At 36.2% G+C, this 17,236-nt stretch overlaps 1 protein-coding gene across 2 annotated transcripts; it reads left to right on the plus strand.

Annotated features, from left to right (window-relative positions):
- The first annotated feature begins 6 nt into the window (after nt 1-6).
- On the plus strand, nt 7-15,400 carry ARL5A (ADP ribosylation factor like GTPase 5A). Of its 2 annotated transcripts, none has more exons than XM_039335444.1 (6): nt 7-546; nt 7,443-7,503; nt 8,074-8,221; nt 9,577-9,660; nt 11,104-11,255; nt 12,244-15,400. In XM_039335444.1, exons 1-6 carry the CDS (start codon nt 501-503, stop codon nt 12,290-12,292), a joined length of 540 nt encoding a protein of 179 aa, XP_039191378.1. In that variant the 5' UTR covers nt 7-500; the 3' UTR covers nt 12,293-15,400. The 2 variants fall into 2 exon arrangements, with proteins under 2 accessions (XP_039191378.1, XP_039191379.1); XM_039335445.1 differs by having other exon boundaries at nt 11,146-11,255.
- Nucleotides 15,401-17,236: the final 1,836 nt, after the last annotated feature.

Below are 17,236 nucleotides of genomic sequence, written 5' to 3' on the forward strand. Positions count from 1 at the left end.
TCTTACCCCAAAAAGCGCAGGAAAAACGGAAGGGGAGACGCGCGGGCGAACGAGTGCCCGCGGGCCGGCAAAATTGTTCCGGCGCGCGCCTTACGCGCCTCCTGGACGGTGTCCGGCGAGGCTCATTCTACGGCAGCCACGCTCTCCCTTAAGACCGCTTAGGCCTGGAATAAGCGAAGCCTAAGAAGGAGGCCCTTAAGAAGTTGCGGCAAGGCCGGCGGCAATGTCCGTGAGGAGCGGCCAGGGGCGCGCGGTTGCGTTGCTGCGGGTGACCACGACGACGACGACAGCCTCGAGGGCGCGGGGCCTGCACCGCTTCCTTTCGTCCGCGTCGGCCTGCCCGTTGTTGTCTGCTCTTTCTCCACGCGACGGGGCCCTACCGGGGCGCTGGGCCCGACAGTGAGCCGCCTCGGGCTGGGCCCGGGCGGAAGAGCGCGAAGACCGAGATTGCGGGGCGCGGGGAGCTGCCGAGGGGCAGCCAGAGCTTCGGCCGCTTGAGCATGGGAATCCTCTTTACCCGGATATGGAGGCTGTTTAACCACCAGGGTGAGAAGGAAGGCCGTGGGGGGTAGGCTGACCTCGCCCTGGGAGACAGGGCGACCACTGTAAAAAAAAGAAGGGCGGGGGGAGGAGGAGAGTGCTTTGAAGGCGTTCGGTTCGGTTCCCGGGAGCCTCCTCCCAAACCGGGTGCTTTGGGCTTCTACTCCAACGCGTCCTGGCCTTGTTGGCCGATGGGATTCTGGGAGCTGAGTTGCAACGCGTCTGGGAAACGCCCAGCACCACTTTGGGGAAAAGAAGGCAGAGTTAGTTAGAGCCCCGTAGCCGAAACTCTACAAAGAGTGCAGAGAAGAGCAACAAAGATGATTAGGGGACTGGAGGCTAAAGCATATAAGGAAAGGCTGCTGGAATTGGGTATGTCTAGTTTAATGAAGAGAAGGATGAGGGGGGACATGATAGCAGTGTTCCAATATCTCAGGGGCTGCCACGAAGAGGGAGTCAAGCTATTCTCCAAAGCACCTGAAGCATCCGATGAAAACTTACCAAAAAGAGAAGCAACCTAGAACTAAAGAGATATTTCCTGACAGAAGAATTAATCAGTGGAACAACCTGCCTCCAGAAGTTGTGAATGCTCCAACACTGGAGGCTTTCACTTGTCTGGAATAGTATAGGGTCTTCTGCTCGAGCAGAATGAGAAGACCTCCAAGGTACCTCAGTGCTCATTGTTAATTGGTTCGGAGTAGCAAAAATGAGTGGAAACACATTTTCCCCAAAAGGAATAATGTAGTGAGTCACAAGGCAGCCAACACCGACAGGTTCTAGCTTGTAAGTTGAGTACCAAACAAATGATGAGTACTGGGACAAAATTTTCATATCAAAATGCGTTGAGTATCAAATTGGATGATTTTCAAAGCAGTTGAATCAAGGTTCCACTCTATTAGAAAAGGCAGTATAGTAGCAGTGCGTGACACTGTTAATAACCACCTTGGCCAACCACTTGTGGCACCTTGCTTTTACTTTTTATAGATTATGTACTTACAGTCCTGAAAACATGAGGTAGTTGAAATGATGGTTATCTCTTTCTTTCCCAGAATGCCTCCCATGTTGGCTTAAATTTTAAAAGTAAAGACAGTGGTTTGGGATATTGTTTTGAACCTTACTTTGCTGCTTAAAAAACAAAGAGAAACATTGGATTTCACCATTGTGGCTTATTCAGTGGAGGCTAAGGGGGCACAGCAATAGTAACATGTTAACAGATAAATTCCTCTTTAAAAAGTGAAATAATTTGTATGCTAAGCAGTGTGGCTCTTGAATAAATTATTGGCTTCATAGGTTACTTGTATCAGTCCTTCAGATATTGCATGTCTCTTCCCCTAATGCTTTTTATGAAACTATAGTGCAGAGAATTCCTTCATAGTTTACATAATTAAACCTAGAACTCACTAGCACATACAATGTAGTTACGACCACTATGGTATCTTGAATGATTTCAGAGGAGGATTAGGTAAAGCTGTAGGAGATAAGGTTGTCAGTAATGAAAACTATATATTATAAACTGTTTAAAATGTTAGGAGGAGAATGCTATTATCCTTGCTTGCTGGTTGTGTGCTTTTCATATGCAACTTGCTGGATTATTAGGCCTGTAGTCAAATTCAGCAGGATATTTTTTCAAATGTGCCAAAATAATTTGTGGTGTTTGAATGTCAGGAGAGAGATTTATGAATGATGTAATACTGGCTTTTTTTAGGTGGGCACTAAAGCTATGATAAAATGATAAGTTTGGGTTTGCTACAGGTTTGTAGTTTAACAAGAGAGTTCTATAAAGTTACAGAATCTTCATTGTAATGTATTGAAATTATATTATCAAGCCTTTATTAAATGTAAAATAGTGTAAGAATCACGGAATAGTATTAAATTAATTGTGTAGTATAACAAATTGTTAAGGAATATCAGTTACATTTGTTTGCCAAATACAGAATTTCCTTTGAAAACTTAAGCTTGAAAAACACATTGAAATAGTTCAGAGGGAGGGTGTGAAAGAACTAGATAAGAGAGTTTTTAAATATTTACCTTTTATCTACAGAATTCTGGAGGTTGATTTTGGTTATTTTCTGTTTTCATCTTTTATGTACTTTAGGGGGGGAAACACAGTTTGCTTCTTGCAGGGTTTGAGCTGTATTATCTGAGCAGGTGCCACCTGAAACCAACTCAGAGCTGAGGATTTAGCTCTCTTGTTTCTGCCCCATCAATAATTGAAATGCTGTAATAGGAGCTTAACTGAAAGGAGAAGAATTGGGCAAATAGGAGTTCCACTATATATGTATGTTTGGGTACATAGATAACTTATGCGTTGTTCTGAAACTGTAAGACTGACTTATTTCATCCATTACTTTGATGCTTCTCAGACTCACAGAAAGACTCTGATAATGTTATTATATGTACAGTATCCTCGATATAGAATTAGTTGCTTAATGATCATTCAAAGTTATGATGGACATTTCCAAAGTTACTTACAACCTGTCCTCAAAGTTATAACTGCTGCTCCCTCCAGCAGTCATTGACCACGTTTTGGATGCTTGGCAACTGGCTCACATTTACAACTGATTGTGATTTGTCAGTTTTTGCTGGTTTCCAGCAAAGAAATGCAATTTGGAAGAAAGGATTTGCCCAATGACCATGTGATTCACTTTATAACTGTCGACTCGCCTTATGATCATTGTAAAATTGCTCTTATGATGGAGCCCAGTCACAATCCTCAACTGGAATGATTTATGATCAAAATTCCAGGCTCCATTGTGGTTGTAAGTTGAGGACTACCTCTGCAAATAAAATATTTTATACCGTCAAGCACGTGAAGACTAGTGACTCTTTGAGCTTCACTTAAAGTTAAAATGAAATATTCAAGTGTTTGGGTCTTGCAGAAGAAAATTTTAATGTTAATCTTTAATTAAGCATCCTGTGTCATTGCTTTGCCATTATTTCTTTCCCTTAGGAGGTAATTGAGAGAGATTAGTTCATGTTGTTGTTGCACATATCTTGTCAGTCATGGGGTAACTACTATGATTGCTTTTAAATGTAATACAACAGCTGATCTGCACTTCTGCATTATAGTTATTCCATTATTTAGAATAAAAAGCTATTTATTAAATAATTATTTAGATATAATGCAGTGGGATTAAACTTACCTATTATGTGCCATCATGCTAGTGTCTCCAAGATGATAACAGAATAAAACTCAAAAACAAAATACAGTAAAATTTACTATGTAAATAAAATTGTGCACTGCATAAAACAACCAGGGAATACATCTAACATTCATCAAATATAATAAACACAATTCCAATACTAGTTTATTACCATTTAGCACAAAGTTAAAAAAAATACACTACTGCCAAAATCTGGGTATTACTGTATGAAAATGTCTGGGGAGATATATTAATTTGGTACCAAAAAGTAATAATATGGGCCACCAGTAAAGCATATGGTACCAATGAAGGAGAATATTTGTAGCTCAGGGTTGAAATAAGGGGTCCTTGGTGCACTCTGAGCTTGCTTGTTTTCTTGTAGACGTTTCATTACCCTAACTGAGTAATATCATCAGTACTAGTAAGGAGTGCTGTTTGCTGTCAGTTTATATCAGGGGTCTTCAAACTTGGCCCTTTTATGACTTGTGGACTTCAACTCCCCTGGCTGAGGAATTCTGGGAGTTGAAATCCACAAGTCATAAAAGGACCAAGTTTGAAGACCTCTGGTTTATATTCTGGTGTCTTGCCTGTCTGTGTGGGTGGGGGCAGTCTTAGGGATTCTTTGCTTGGGCTGTTCTGGGACAAAAGAGGAGAAGACTCCAGCACCTCTCCACCAGTAATCAGCACTCAGATCAGCATAGATTATCTCCAAGGTCAACTTCAGACCAACAGTCAAGTAAGCAATACCCCAATCAAGAAACTGCCAAAAAGCCATTAGTAAACAGCCCAACCAAAGAATATTTTACACAAGCTGAAATATCTTTTTTCTTCAGAATCCAACCCCTGTATTATTAAATAATACAAATAGGATGCAGGATACAGGATCACTGTAGTTACATATCCTTGTTTGGACAGGAAGAACCACAAATGATGAGGAAATACCCAGCAAGCTAGGTTTTTTTTTTAAAGAGCCTATTTAATACTTAACTGTATGCTTAGGCCTTTTGCATCAATTGAGAAAATTTAAGATTATTTCATATGGAAATAAGTAATTAAGTCAATTCTAGTTGCATAAAATACTTTTTTTTACTTGTCTAACACAAGTTTGGAAACCAAGGGCCATACGTATAAACAAGTGTGAGACAAAAAAAAAATCCAATAATTTGGGCAATGCGTTTTTTCTAGCTATGGACTGTTCAGCTGTTGGTGTTTGTGGGTTTTCTGAGGGGGCCCTCTTGTTGGGAGAGGAGAAGGATGCTCCTTGATTTGAGTTGGGAATGGGGAAGGATGGCACAGCAGTGTGCACACGGTCTTTGGGTAACTTAATGGACTCTCAATTTCAAGCAAGTGATCCTTGTTAAATTTTTGAGATCAAGAAGAGTTAGTCCTTGACTTAAACGACCACAATTGAGCCCCAGCTTTCCATTGCTAAGCGAGAACAGTTATGAAATGAATTTTTCCCCATTTTACCACCTTTCTTGCCACAGTTGTTAAGTGAATCACTGCAGTTGTTCGGTGAATCTCATTGATTTTGCTTGTCAGAAGGTCACAGAAGTAATCACGTGAGTCAATAAAACTGTCATAAATATGAGTCAGTTGTCAAGGGTCCAAATTTTGATCATGTGACTGTGGAGATACTGCAGCTGCTCGAAGCACGAAGCTGAAAACACCAGCCTGAAGATGACGAATGGGACTTTGTCGCTTCCACTTTTAAAAAATTATACAGATTCTTTTATTCTCTATTTAAAGCAATGTAATTGCTTTTAATCTAATATTTTAACATTTAGAGAACCTCGGTAGAAAATTTATCTGAATATCTAAAAAATTGTATGCTTGGTAGAATTTTTTTTTATTGTGTGTTCTTTAGCTTGAATTCTCAGTTCACATTGTGGGGAGAGAATTGAGGCTCCATAGATAAAACAATATTAATTGACTATCTGCACTAACTCTTTCTACCAACACTCAAAGTAAAGGAATTAGTGTTGTGTTAGGGTTATTATTGGTTTAATTTGAATGTAGCATTGAATTGTAGTTCAGTACTATGAAACCACAGTAACTCTTGGCCTTTGTTACTACTATTTTTGTCGGTCAAATGTGGAGTATTTCTCTTTTAGATTCCAAATCTGAAATAGTGGTTAATCTTGATGCAATACAGTAAAACCAGAAAATTTGCAAAACGTGGTTTATAAACAATACTACAAATCATAGTTAATAATAACTAGAATTTGTGCAGATTCTGGTGTCATAACCAACTGCTTTAATTTAAAATTAAGAGGAAGTTGTAAAACTGCACTTTTGGGCAATGCTGCAGATGTAGCATGGAAATCCAAGACCACCTGCTGTCATTTTTTTTTTAGTGCTAAATTTTGGTTGAATGATATTATGCTGACAAGGCTTGTAATTTATACTTTTGTCTAATTGTCAAATTTTTGTACCCTCTTGCTACTGGGTCTCCAGAATTTTGTATATAATTATAATTTGACATTTGAAGAATAACTTCAGAAAGTAAATTAAAGTTCATAATAACAGTGTGTGGAATACATTTTGAAAGAATAAAATTGAAAACACAAAAAATAGCTAATATTTTATTTGTTTTACATACGATATATTAGGCCTCATTTAGAAAACAAAACTGATAATATCGAATGAATTTCATACAAAACGTTTACAAAATATTGTAAATTATTACAATTACTATTAAAAGGTTTAGAATTATAGAAACATAAAAATATGTATTAGGCAAAGAGCAGGTATTAATGACAATGGAGCCACCTCAATATTTTATTAGTACTCTGAAGTCCCCAAGCATTCATTGTCATATGATAATCATTTCTTTGTCGAAAAACATACAGAGACCTGAGCAGTATATATATATACATTGTTGTACAGGTACCACATTTGAACCCAAAATTTATGTTGCTAAATGAGACATTTGTTAAGTGAGTTTTCCCCACTTTACAACTTTCTGCCACATGTGTTAAGTGAATCACTGCAGTAGTTAAGTTAGTAACACAGTTGTTAAGTGAATCTGGCTTCCCCACTGACCTGGCTTGACAGAAGGTCACAATAGGTGATCACATGACCCTGGGACACTGCAGCCGTCATAAATATATATCAGTTGTCAAGTATCTGAATGTAAATCACATGACCATGGGGATGCTACAATGGTCATAAGTGTGAAAAATGGTCAAGTCTCTTTTTTCAGTGCCGTTGTATCTTTGAACATTCACTAAATGAACTGTTGTAAGTTGAGGACTACCTGTAATGTGTTGGAAGTTTATTTCCAAGGTGGTCTTAATACAGGTAGTGATGTAGTATGATAAGCTGAAATTCTCTGTTCCACATGCTCATGATTTATACGAGTGGAGATAGAAATAATTGCCAGGGAAGGAAATAGTGTCTATATGGGGTCTTTGCTGCTCTTTGAGCTTGGTTGTTTTCTCGCAGGCGTTTCATTATCAAACTAGCTAACATCATCAGTGCTAGAAAACAACCAAGCTCAGACTACAACTTTATGACTTAATGAGCAGGCTCCATTATGATTATGTGTCAAGGATTATCTGTACAGTTCACAGTAAAAACAGTTAAATAGGTGATTATGGAATGTGTGACTACAGATAGGCAACCTAGTGACCTCCACATATTTTGGGGTGCATTTCCCATCAGCTCCAGTATTTCTGCCAGTGGCAAGGGTGTGTGAGGCATAAACATGACCATATGCTCAACCAATCTTTTTTCTTTTTCTGTTTTTCATTGCAGAGCACAAAGTGATAATAGTTGGGCTTGATAATGCAGGAAAAACTACTATTCTTTATCAGTTGTAAGTATAAAGTAACATGAACAAGTGAGATTTGAATTGCCTTGTCAATTTAAAATGCTGCCCTTGACAGCAATAGGCTGAAATCTCCGTATGTATGTATGTATGTATGTTTGTATTTATAATCCCGCAACCTCATGATTTCTTACCAGGTTTAAGGTAGGAAAGATTAAAATTACAGTGTAAGCCCTAAATGAGGCTTTACATATTAAAATTATAAAGAAAAACAAGAAAACCTTTCTTCAAATAAAGAGGGAAAAATTGAAAATTTCAGCATCACCCAAGTGTGCAGTGTTGCCCAGAAGGAAATTTTAAGATTTGCAAATAATCATATTTGGCAATATAATTATTTTTATTAATTTAGAATAGAATGAAATATTCTTATTTTTAAGACTGTTGCAAAAAAAAAAAGATTGCACCAAAGGAATAAAGAATTAAATTCTGTGCTCAGAATTCAGTTCTACTGAAATATGTAGAATTATATTACAAATATTTCAGAAATAAATGCAATTATATTTTTATAACTTAGATCACTATCACCATAGAAAAGAAAATGAATTTTTTTTTTTGCAGTTCTATGAATGAAGTAGTGCATACTTCCCCAACAATAGGTAGCAATGTGGAAGAGATTGTAGTTAATAATACACGTTTTCTTATGTGGGATATTGGAGGCCAAGAATCTCTTCGATCATCATGGAACACATATTATACAAATACTGAGGTAAGAGCATAACCCCTATAGGGAAATCTTGGAAGTAGGGGCACCATATCTGAAGTACAGCAACCCAGACAACTTTTGGATAGTAGCAAATGTTTTCTTTGCTGCCTTGTAATGGTTGTTTGGATATTTTTACCCCAGATGTGGTGACTCTAAAATATATTGTTGTGGGTTATTTCATATGAAACGTTAAGATATGAATCAATAATTTGCTTTGTTGATATTAAAATGAAACAGAAGAACTTGTTTACTTAAAATAGCCTATTAATTTAAAGTGCCTATTCAAAGTGCCTACTTCTAGAGTTAACAGTTGCCTTTTGGGCAAGACATTTATATACCACATTTAAAATAGATGTAGATATATTTTGAAGGGAAAATGCTTGCTTTGACATTAACTCAGTAATCAAAATCAGAGTTCACTTTTCTGTTAAATGATAGGGCAGATTTTGAGACAGAACCAACAACCTCCTGTAGATGAGAATAGGATGTGTGTGGGCATGTGTATTTATGTGCTTGCATGTGGAGGAATAAGATGGTTTTCATCTTTTTTCAAGACATACCTGTAATTTATTTGGTTTACAATTCTTGAAAACACTTGGAGAACATATACATTAGACCTATATGTGACAGATATAAATAACTATGACACCTGACCTTCCATGAAGTGAAGCTGCTATGAAATTATCTATATTATTCATAAGTTTTACCTAACTGAAGAATCGTATATATCTTTCAAATAGTGCAGGAAAGATTGTGTCCTGAAATCTTATTTCAGGATCATTATGAAAAGAGTTAAACATTCCTCACTAGCTGGCTAAAGCTGTTGGGGTGCAGAAGGCAACAGACTCATAGTAGCACACTGTCTTTGGGATCAGTGTGAACTAAAGAATACATTAAACAAAAAGATGAAATCAATAATACAAATTAAGGTACTGCCAGAAAAAATACATGTATCTTTTACTGGATTAGAAGCAAAACTCTAACAACTTAGGTGCTATTTAAAAACAAGGTTATGAGGCTAGCATTAACAATTTTCTAAGAATGTTTGTTTATATTGGGCATTTGGATGAGTAGTTATGCCGTTCTAATATTTAATAGAATACTGTTAAACAATGAAGCTGCCAAAAATATGGCAATTGCGTATTGGATACACTTCTCAGAAAATGACACAGAACTCCTTGTTGGATTGGGCAGTTTTATTTAGCATGCCATCATAAATTCTTGCAATATTATAATTGTCTTAATTGATAATGTTCTTATAAGGGATTGCTTTATGGAGACAGCCTCAATCTTTCTCTGATTAAGATTCAAGATATGTGTGGACATTCTTAATTTACAAATATCTCTGATTCTTACAGTTTGTGATAGTTGTTGTGGATAGCACAGACAGAGAGAGAATTTCTGTAACTAAAGAAGAACTGTATAAAATGTTAGCACATGAGGTAAGTACTTTTTTAAAACAAGACTGAAGCAGAAAAACAATTTCTAAATTGATACTTAAGTTTGTGACTGGTTTCTGATTGTTCTTCCATGTTGGTAATCACCTCCAGAATGGTATTAAAAAAAAGTTTTTTTCACCCAGATTGGGAAACTTTTAGATTTAATAATAATTTTTAGAGTAGTACAATATCTGTTACGACTGACTCTTTCACTACAAATTAAAAAAAGATTTTGCATGTTACTTAAGGGAATAGTAAAGTGTAGTTGTAGAAATTAGTATCTATGTTTTCCAAAATAATAGCCCCAAATTTCTTCAAGAGAAAGGAAAAGTATGATATGTTTTGTTATTAAAACTGTCATGAGCATAGTCTGTGTGAAGTAAGTATATTCTGGGAGATGATAGCAGAGGTGATATAAGGTATTTAATTGCATTTATTTGACAGCACCTACATATTAGACCATGTTAGGATATTAGGATAAAAGTGCCATGTAAAATGATTCCCTTTAATTATTTTTTTATTATGTTAAGTTGAAAGAAAGGAAGGTTTTATAAGCATTACAATTTTTGATCATGGATCAAAAATGAAAGAACATTATTTTTAAATGCTCATATTTTAAACGCTGTATTATGGAAATTAAATTCAATTGGTATGACTCTGACAAGGTAGATGCCAGATTTGCTCTCCATTTGCAAATTTTAAATGGGTGGGGAATATATCAGCACATTTGGATAGGAAATCATAGGCACTGAAGGTTAAGAAGTCTTGTCCATCCACATACCCTACCTCAAATACTTGCAAACCAACAGCTGTATAGACAGCAACACCAACATTCCACTTACCCCATATTTAACATTAAATAATTTAATACCGAAAGTGTGTCCCTTTGTTCTAAGAAGTTGTTAGTATTTAGGTTTTGCATACATCACAATATTTTCTAATTGTGAATCAACATTCTCTGAACAATGATATCCCTACATCAGGGCTCTTCAAACTTTGCCCTTTTATGACTTGTGGACTTCAACTCCCAGAATTCTTCAGCCAGGCACGCCTGGCTAACGAATTCTGGGAGCTGAAATCCACAAGTCATAAAAGGGCAAAGTTTGAAGACTCCTGCCCTACATTATATAAAAAGCGTGGATGTTTGACAGTGTGTCATAGCTATGGTTCATTATCGTCTTAGAAACTCATTCAAGTTTAAGTGTAAATATTTCTTAGAATTGCTGGAAGTGACCTTTTAGTTAAATTTTGGTTGCTTGACATGGGGCTGCTCTGGTGTGATTTTGCATAGAATTTGTGTTGGTTTAGTGCATTTTTCAAATCAATATTAATTTAAATCTAAGTGTTAAATTCAACAATGAATATTATAGTAGTTTAGTGGTATAACAGGAGAGAAATTAAACTGAGGATATATGTATGTATATATATGTATATATATTACTATAGGACTTGAGAAAAGCAGGCTTGCTCATCTTTGCTAACAAACAGGATGTTAAAAACTGCATGACGGTAGCTGAAATTTCTCAGTTCCTGAAACTAACATCTATTAAAGATCACCAGTGGCACATCCAGGCATGCTGCGCTCTTACTGGCGAAGGGTAAGAATTATTTTGTTTATGAATACTTTTTTTAAAATAAAGATCTACTACATAAAGTAAGGTCTGCAGATATAAGTAAGGGATTTGTTGATCGCCAATAGTAACCTCTGGTTCCAGTAAAGAATTAAAAAGTCCAAGCACTTCACCACTCCATAAATCAAATATTTCTTTTAGAGTAGCCATATTATGCTCTGGCAATCGACCTTCAAAGTTTAGTTTTACAATTGATAATGTAAACAATCAGCTTCCCCACACAAGAGGTTGTTTCTATTTGCTCTTTTAAAAAGAAATGTTATTTTTTTCCACTTAAATATTTTAATAACTTTACTTCTCAGCTTTTTGTAAGGCATGGAAAAATCAGTCAAATTCTCAGACATTTCTAAATATTACAATCCCAGAGTTCATGAAAATCACCAAAGAAAAATACATGTTTGTATCAGAAGAAACTCTCCCTTTAACTGAAGAATAAATTATAATCCAAAAATTGCATTAGAAATAAATAAGGTCAAATCCAGTGGCCCTAAATTTAGGCTGTGTCACAGCTGCGAACTTGATGGAAGACACCCCCCCCCCTTCCCTGTTGCTCCCATCAGAGAAAACCCCTGTTTCTGTGACTAGCTTCTTAGGAGGACTGATTGGTTGATACCAGATTTCCCCTTTAAATCAGAGGAAGAAAAATCATGCCCCCCCCCCGAGTAACTGGGGTGAAACTTTGGTGTGACATTGTCTTCTTTTGGAGGCAATTAAACCATATTTTCCCTACCAGAAACTAGAACTCAGATCTGTCCCTGGATTTCAAAATGGAAAGCGTTACGGGTTATAGCACATTACTTTAGTGAAGTTTATATGATTTCCATATATTTTATAAAGTTATGAGAATGGAAGCCTTAATATATCTTTTTTTTAAAAAAAACCTTAGCTGTGATTTGAAGTTTGTCACAAATGATCTGTATTAATGAAGTTATATACTTGTTTAATTTTTTTACAGATTATGCCAAGGACTTGAATGGATGATGTCAAGACTTAAAATCAGATGATTCTAACTCTGCACAAATATTGTACAAAAGAGAACTGGCTATTTGGCTGTGAATTATTGGCTTATGTATATTTATAAAAACAAGATGACCTTTTTTTGCTACCTGAGGGGATTTCAAACAAGAGAAAAGAATAGGAAGTTCAGCCTTGACTTCCTTTGATGATTTCTTTGAACTGACATTTAAATACTGTGGCTGGCCTTTCTTTTATCAAGAAATAATGTGCGGAGATCAAATACAAGGAAGGAATTTTAACCTTTACTTTTTATTATTCTAGTCTAACTCACTAAGTTGAAATGCTGACTTTATTATTTCCACAAATCAAAAGAAAATCAGTGGTACAGGTACTGACTGTCGGGTATTGAAACCGACTGGGATGCGTTTCAGAAATGCAAAAATGTTCCTATATGTGAACTGTATGTTTTATGTAATTATACCTCATATTAAGCTTGATTAAAATCTGTTGAGCAAATTGGTTAATATCATTAATTCTGTCCGTAGTATTCCGTAAGTGGCAGTATGTGATTTGAGCCACTTTGGACCTATGAGTTCCATGTGTTACAGCCAATCTTTTTTGTCTGAAGACCCAGTAGGTTCTGTCAGGACAAATTCTTTATCTACTTTCCAGCCTGTCTCAATCTTTGGTGAAGCTATAGCAGGCTTTGGGATACAGAAGAGGAGCTGCTAGTTGGACAGGATGATGAGAATGTTCAACCAGGTCATCAAAACACTGTGCATGGAATGTTTTGTATCACACCGTGGCAGTATGTTTGGGATCAAATTTGAATTTGTGATGCTTTATTAAAAAAGCTGGGGAATATTGCGTTTTGCTCAAAACCAACTGAAATAAAAATACAGGTTATGTATTATTTTATGTATATCCTGCAGTTTAAAGCAACCAGAAAAGAATTAAGATACAATGTATTATTATTTAGAAGTTTACATTTTGATTGCATTTGCTGAAATGCGCATTGCTTCAAAAAGAACATTTGAGTTACATGAAATAGGCGCTGTGGTTCGCAAACATCTTTATACATGCATAGAATGTATGCGTAGAACATTTCCATTTGAAACACGATGTGTAATGTTGAAGTTAAATGGTGGGTTGAATCCAAAAGAAATGGGCTAATTAGGAATTTCACAGAATAGGTATATGTCTCTTGGAGGTTCTTCTGAGGAAATTGGGGGTGTGCTCTTTATGTGATCACCTAAAATGACCAGAAATGCATAATTACACTAAGTTGCACTTAAAGTCACTTGAATGAGAAATCTTGACCACTCTTGTTGATTTAATAGATAAGATCAGCTAGGTTTTGATCAATTCCATTGCTGCTTTATAGGGGGCAAAGAATATAGACAGCTATGTTAGTAGCCTATTCATTGAGCCATTTGCTTTTCAGATTCTCTAGGGGTATCCCAAGTGTGTACCCACGTGTGCATGTGTGTGTGCACATGCACGTATGTGTGCGTGTTTATATGCCTTGATTCAGCTGTTCCCGAAAGTGAAAATTTAAACTAAATGCATGGATCCTACAAAGCAGTTTACCAGTTTTATATCTTCCCTGTTTCAAAACTTGAAGTGCATTAAAATATGAATAAACTAATTTTCCTGTTACTTTATGCTGCAATGATTGTAAAGGTGGATAGGGGAATAAGTTGGTGCCTGGTATAGGAAAATACAAATTATTTGAGATACTATTTTAATCTTCTGAATGTTGTGCTTACATTCTTTCCAGGCTTAAGGGGTTATTTAGAAACAAGTGTATCCTTAGTACCAGATAAACCAAATGCCTCACCTTCTTTTTTAAAAAAATCAGGCATTAAGTATAACTTGCACTGTATATTTCAAGTTGGATCAAAGGAATTAACTATTTGAATGGTTGGAGCTCAATACACTGGCTGCTTTGTACAATGGCTCATCAGTTTTTCTGATTGGAGACATGCTTAAAATCAGTAATGCCATTAAACTACATATCAGTATTTGGCAGGAGAAAAAAATGGCACATCATAGTTTTCTTTGAACATTTTACAACAAACTGGTTTTGAAATAACTCTTAACTTTGAAATCAGTTTGCTGTGGGTATGTTTTTTAAGAGGCATAAACAAATATTTAAACCTCTTGTAAATTGTTCCATGCTACTTTATTCCTACATATAATATTTTTTTTAAAATCACCTGTCATCAGATGAATGCCCTGAGAATTATGTTTCAACATAAACATAAACATAGTTAAAATTGAAGTAGAATGCATAAACTTTTTGAATATACCCAAGTTATCAAATGTATTAAATACCCTTACTAACTTTAACAAGTATGAACGGGAGTGCATGAGTTCCCAAATGGGAACCGATTTCCTTCCGACATTCTTGTCTCAACTCTCAGACTTAAGAATAAATAGATGGTTGTGAGAAGGGTAATTTACCCTGTTTTCAATGACTTCAGTAAAATTGAAAGCATAGAAACCTACAGGCATAGTCCAGCTCTGAGACTTGACTGACTCTCAGCATTAACAAAAACAAATGCTTATACAACTTTATTTCAGCTTTGAATCAACTAGCAGTGGGCTGTTGGACACACTGAAAAGAGGTTAGAAGAAAGCTTAATACAAAGCCTTTGGATAATTAATCTTATTTTAGAGCAAAATGTTATCAATCAGTTCTTTAAAGCTAAAGTCCATTTTTGTTTTCTTGCATATTTTTATCCAAAGCAGGCTTTGGACAGAACAGCTATGTGTTGAGCATTAATTTCAAATTGATCTGTTACTCTCTCTCTATATATATATGAATATGAGAATACATTGCTGTGTGCAGATTCTGTGATCTATTTTTAAGACTGAAGGGGAAAGTGCCCTGTACTTCCATAGGGCCTGTGAATGATGACGGTAACTTGGTTGATGTCATTCTGTAGAGTGGAAGAAGCAGATCAGGATAATACACTCAAGAAAAGCTGAACATAAGTAATTTCTAGATTTAGGTTGATGAAAGAATTGACTTACCATTTTAGGTTGTTGTTTTTTTTAATTAGCCTTGGCTGCATGCTTGATTCTGTGCCTATATGTAATGCCTACTTAATGTGTAAATTTTGTAAATAAAGGATTATTAGAAAGATAAATGTAGTCTATCTTATCTGTAAAACCAGCGTGCAAAACTTGTGGGCCCACACTAATGCTAACTATTGATGACAGACGTGTCAGACTTGCGGAGCTTAATATGCTTAGTAAATCTTACTATTTGGGAAGTTATATTGTTATAAAGAAGAAGTATGAAACAGTAGGTATGTTAAATTTGCTCGCTGGCAGTGATAAAGTTCACTTGGGGATGGCAATGATGAATCATACAATCAATAGCTATGTAAACTGCTATGTAATGCACATGATAGTGATCCTTGATGAATGATTAATAGTCTGCATGTTGTTTCCAAAGCACGGTAGAAGCTGCCGCTCGGCAGAAACAAAGACCACCCTAACTATTGCAGCTAGCATTTTTTATTTAAGACCTTTTTAAAAGAATCACGAAATTTTATGGCACAGCTGGAAGTTAGAAGAGAGAAAGCTAAATGTTAGTTTAGTTAGGGGAGAGGGAAATGAATACTTCTCAAATATAAGATTTCAGGGTTAAGTTTAGTTGTGTTTTTAATTTAGTTTTTATAATTTGTAAAGGTATAGTTTATGGAGAATAGGAGAAGGAAGGATTTATTAGATATGTTTGCTGCCTGGAGTTATTTATAAACAATAATAAAGGCAGGATAAAAATCAAGTTTCTGGGCAGCAACTCCCAAAATCCATGGGAAATTACTTGTGCTTGATACTCAATATTATAAAATAGACTTAATGTCTCATCTACTTTTCCATATTAGTTACAGGTAGTCTTTGACTTATGACCACAGTTGAGCCCAAAATTTCCATTGCTAAGTGAAACGGTTAAGTGAATTTTGCCCCATTTTACTTTTCTTGCCACAGTTAAGTGAATCACTGCAGTTGTTAAGTTAGGAACACAGTTTAAGGGAATCTGTCTTCTCCACTGACTTTGCTTGTCAAAAGGTTGCAAAAGGGGATCAGGACACCATCATAAATATATATTAGTTCTCGAGTATCTGAATGTAAGTCATAAATATGAGTCAGTTTACAAGTGTCCGAATTTTGATCACATGACCATGGGGATGCTACAATGGTCATAAGTGAAAAATGATCATGAGTCACTTTTTTCAGCGCTGTTGTAACTTTGGTCACTATATGACCTGTTACAAGTTGAGGACTACTTGTATATACTATATACATACATGCTTTCCTCTACCTTACTAATACTCATCTTTGTAGATTACCATTTTGATACAGTTTTCTGTTTATACTGTTTTCTGAGTCTCATAAATATTTAGCTTATTATTTTGCACACTGTATATATCAGTGGTGGCGAACTTTTTAGAGACCAAACTGCAACTCAAAGCCCACTTATGTATCATCGGGTGCCGGGCAGGCATGGCCAATTGGGTGGGTGTGGCTGCGGTGGTAACGGCAGACTGGGTGGGACTAAAAAGTTCAATCAATTCCAACTTTGCGAGATCTTTTTTTTCCCCACAAGAAGTTGAAATTGATTGATTGAACCTTTTTTTTTGCACACGGCAGTGGCCTAAAGCGAAAAGGTTTTATAAAACCCAGCTGAAGGCCTAGGACGGGGCGACGGCACGGGTGCCCACAGAGAGGGTTCTGTGTGCTACCTGTGGCACGCTTGCTATAGGTTCGTCACCACAGGTATATATTATTGTTTTTAGATACTCCTTTTTTAATCTTCCATCGCTTGTATCTTCTACATTTTTAGCTTTTTTCCTTGTCATTTTTTAAGCTTTTTTCCTAATGATTGTAGCCCATCCATTTATGTTGGACTATGATCTTAATGAAGACCGAAACTGAAAGCTATACTTAACTCGAAGGTTGATGAATAGGATGTTGTA

This window comes from Crotalus tigris, unplaced genomic scaffold (assembly GCF_016545835.1).
Source record: "Crotalus tigris isolate CLP2741 ecotype Arizona unplaced genomic scaffold, ASM1654583v1 scf7180000017641.3106099, whole genome shotgun sequence".
NCBI lineage: Eukaryota > Metazoa > Chordata > Lepidosauria > Squamata > Viperidae > Crotalus > Crotalus tigris.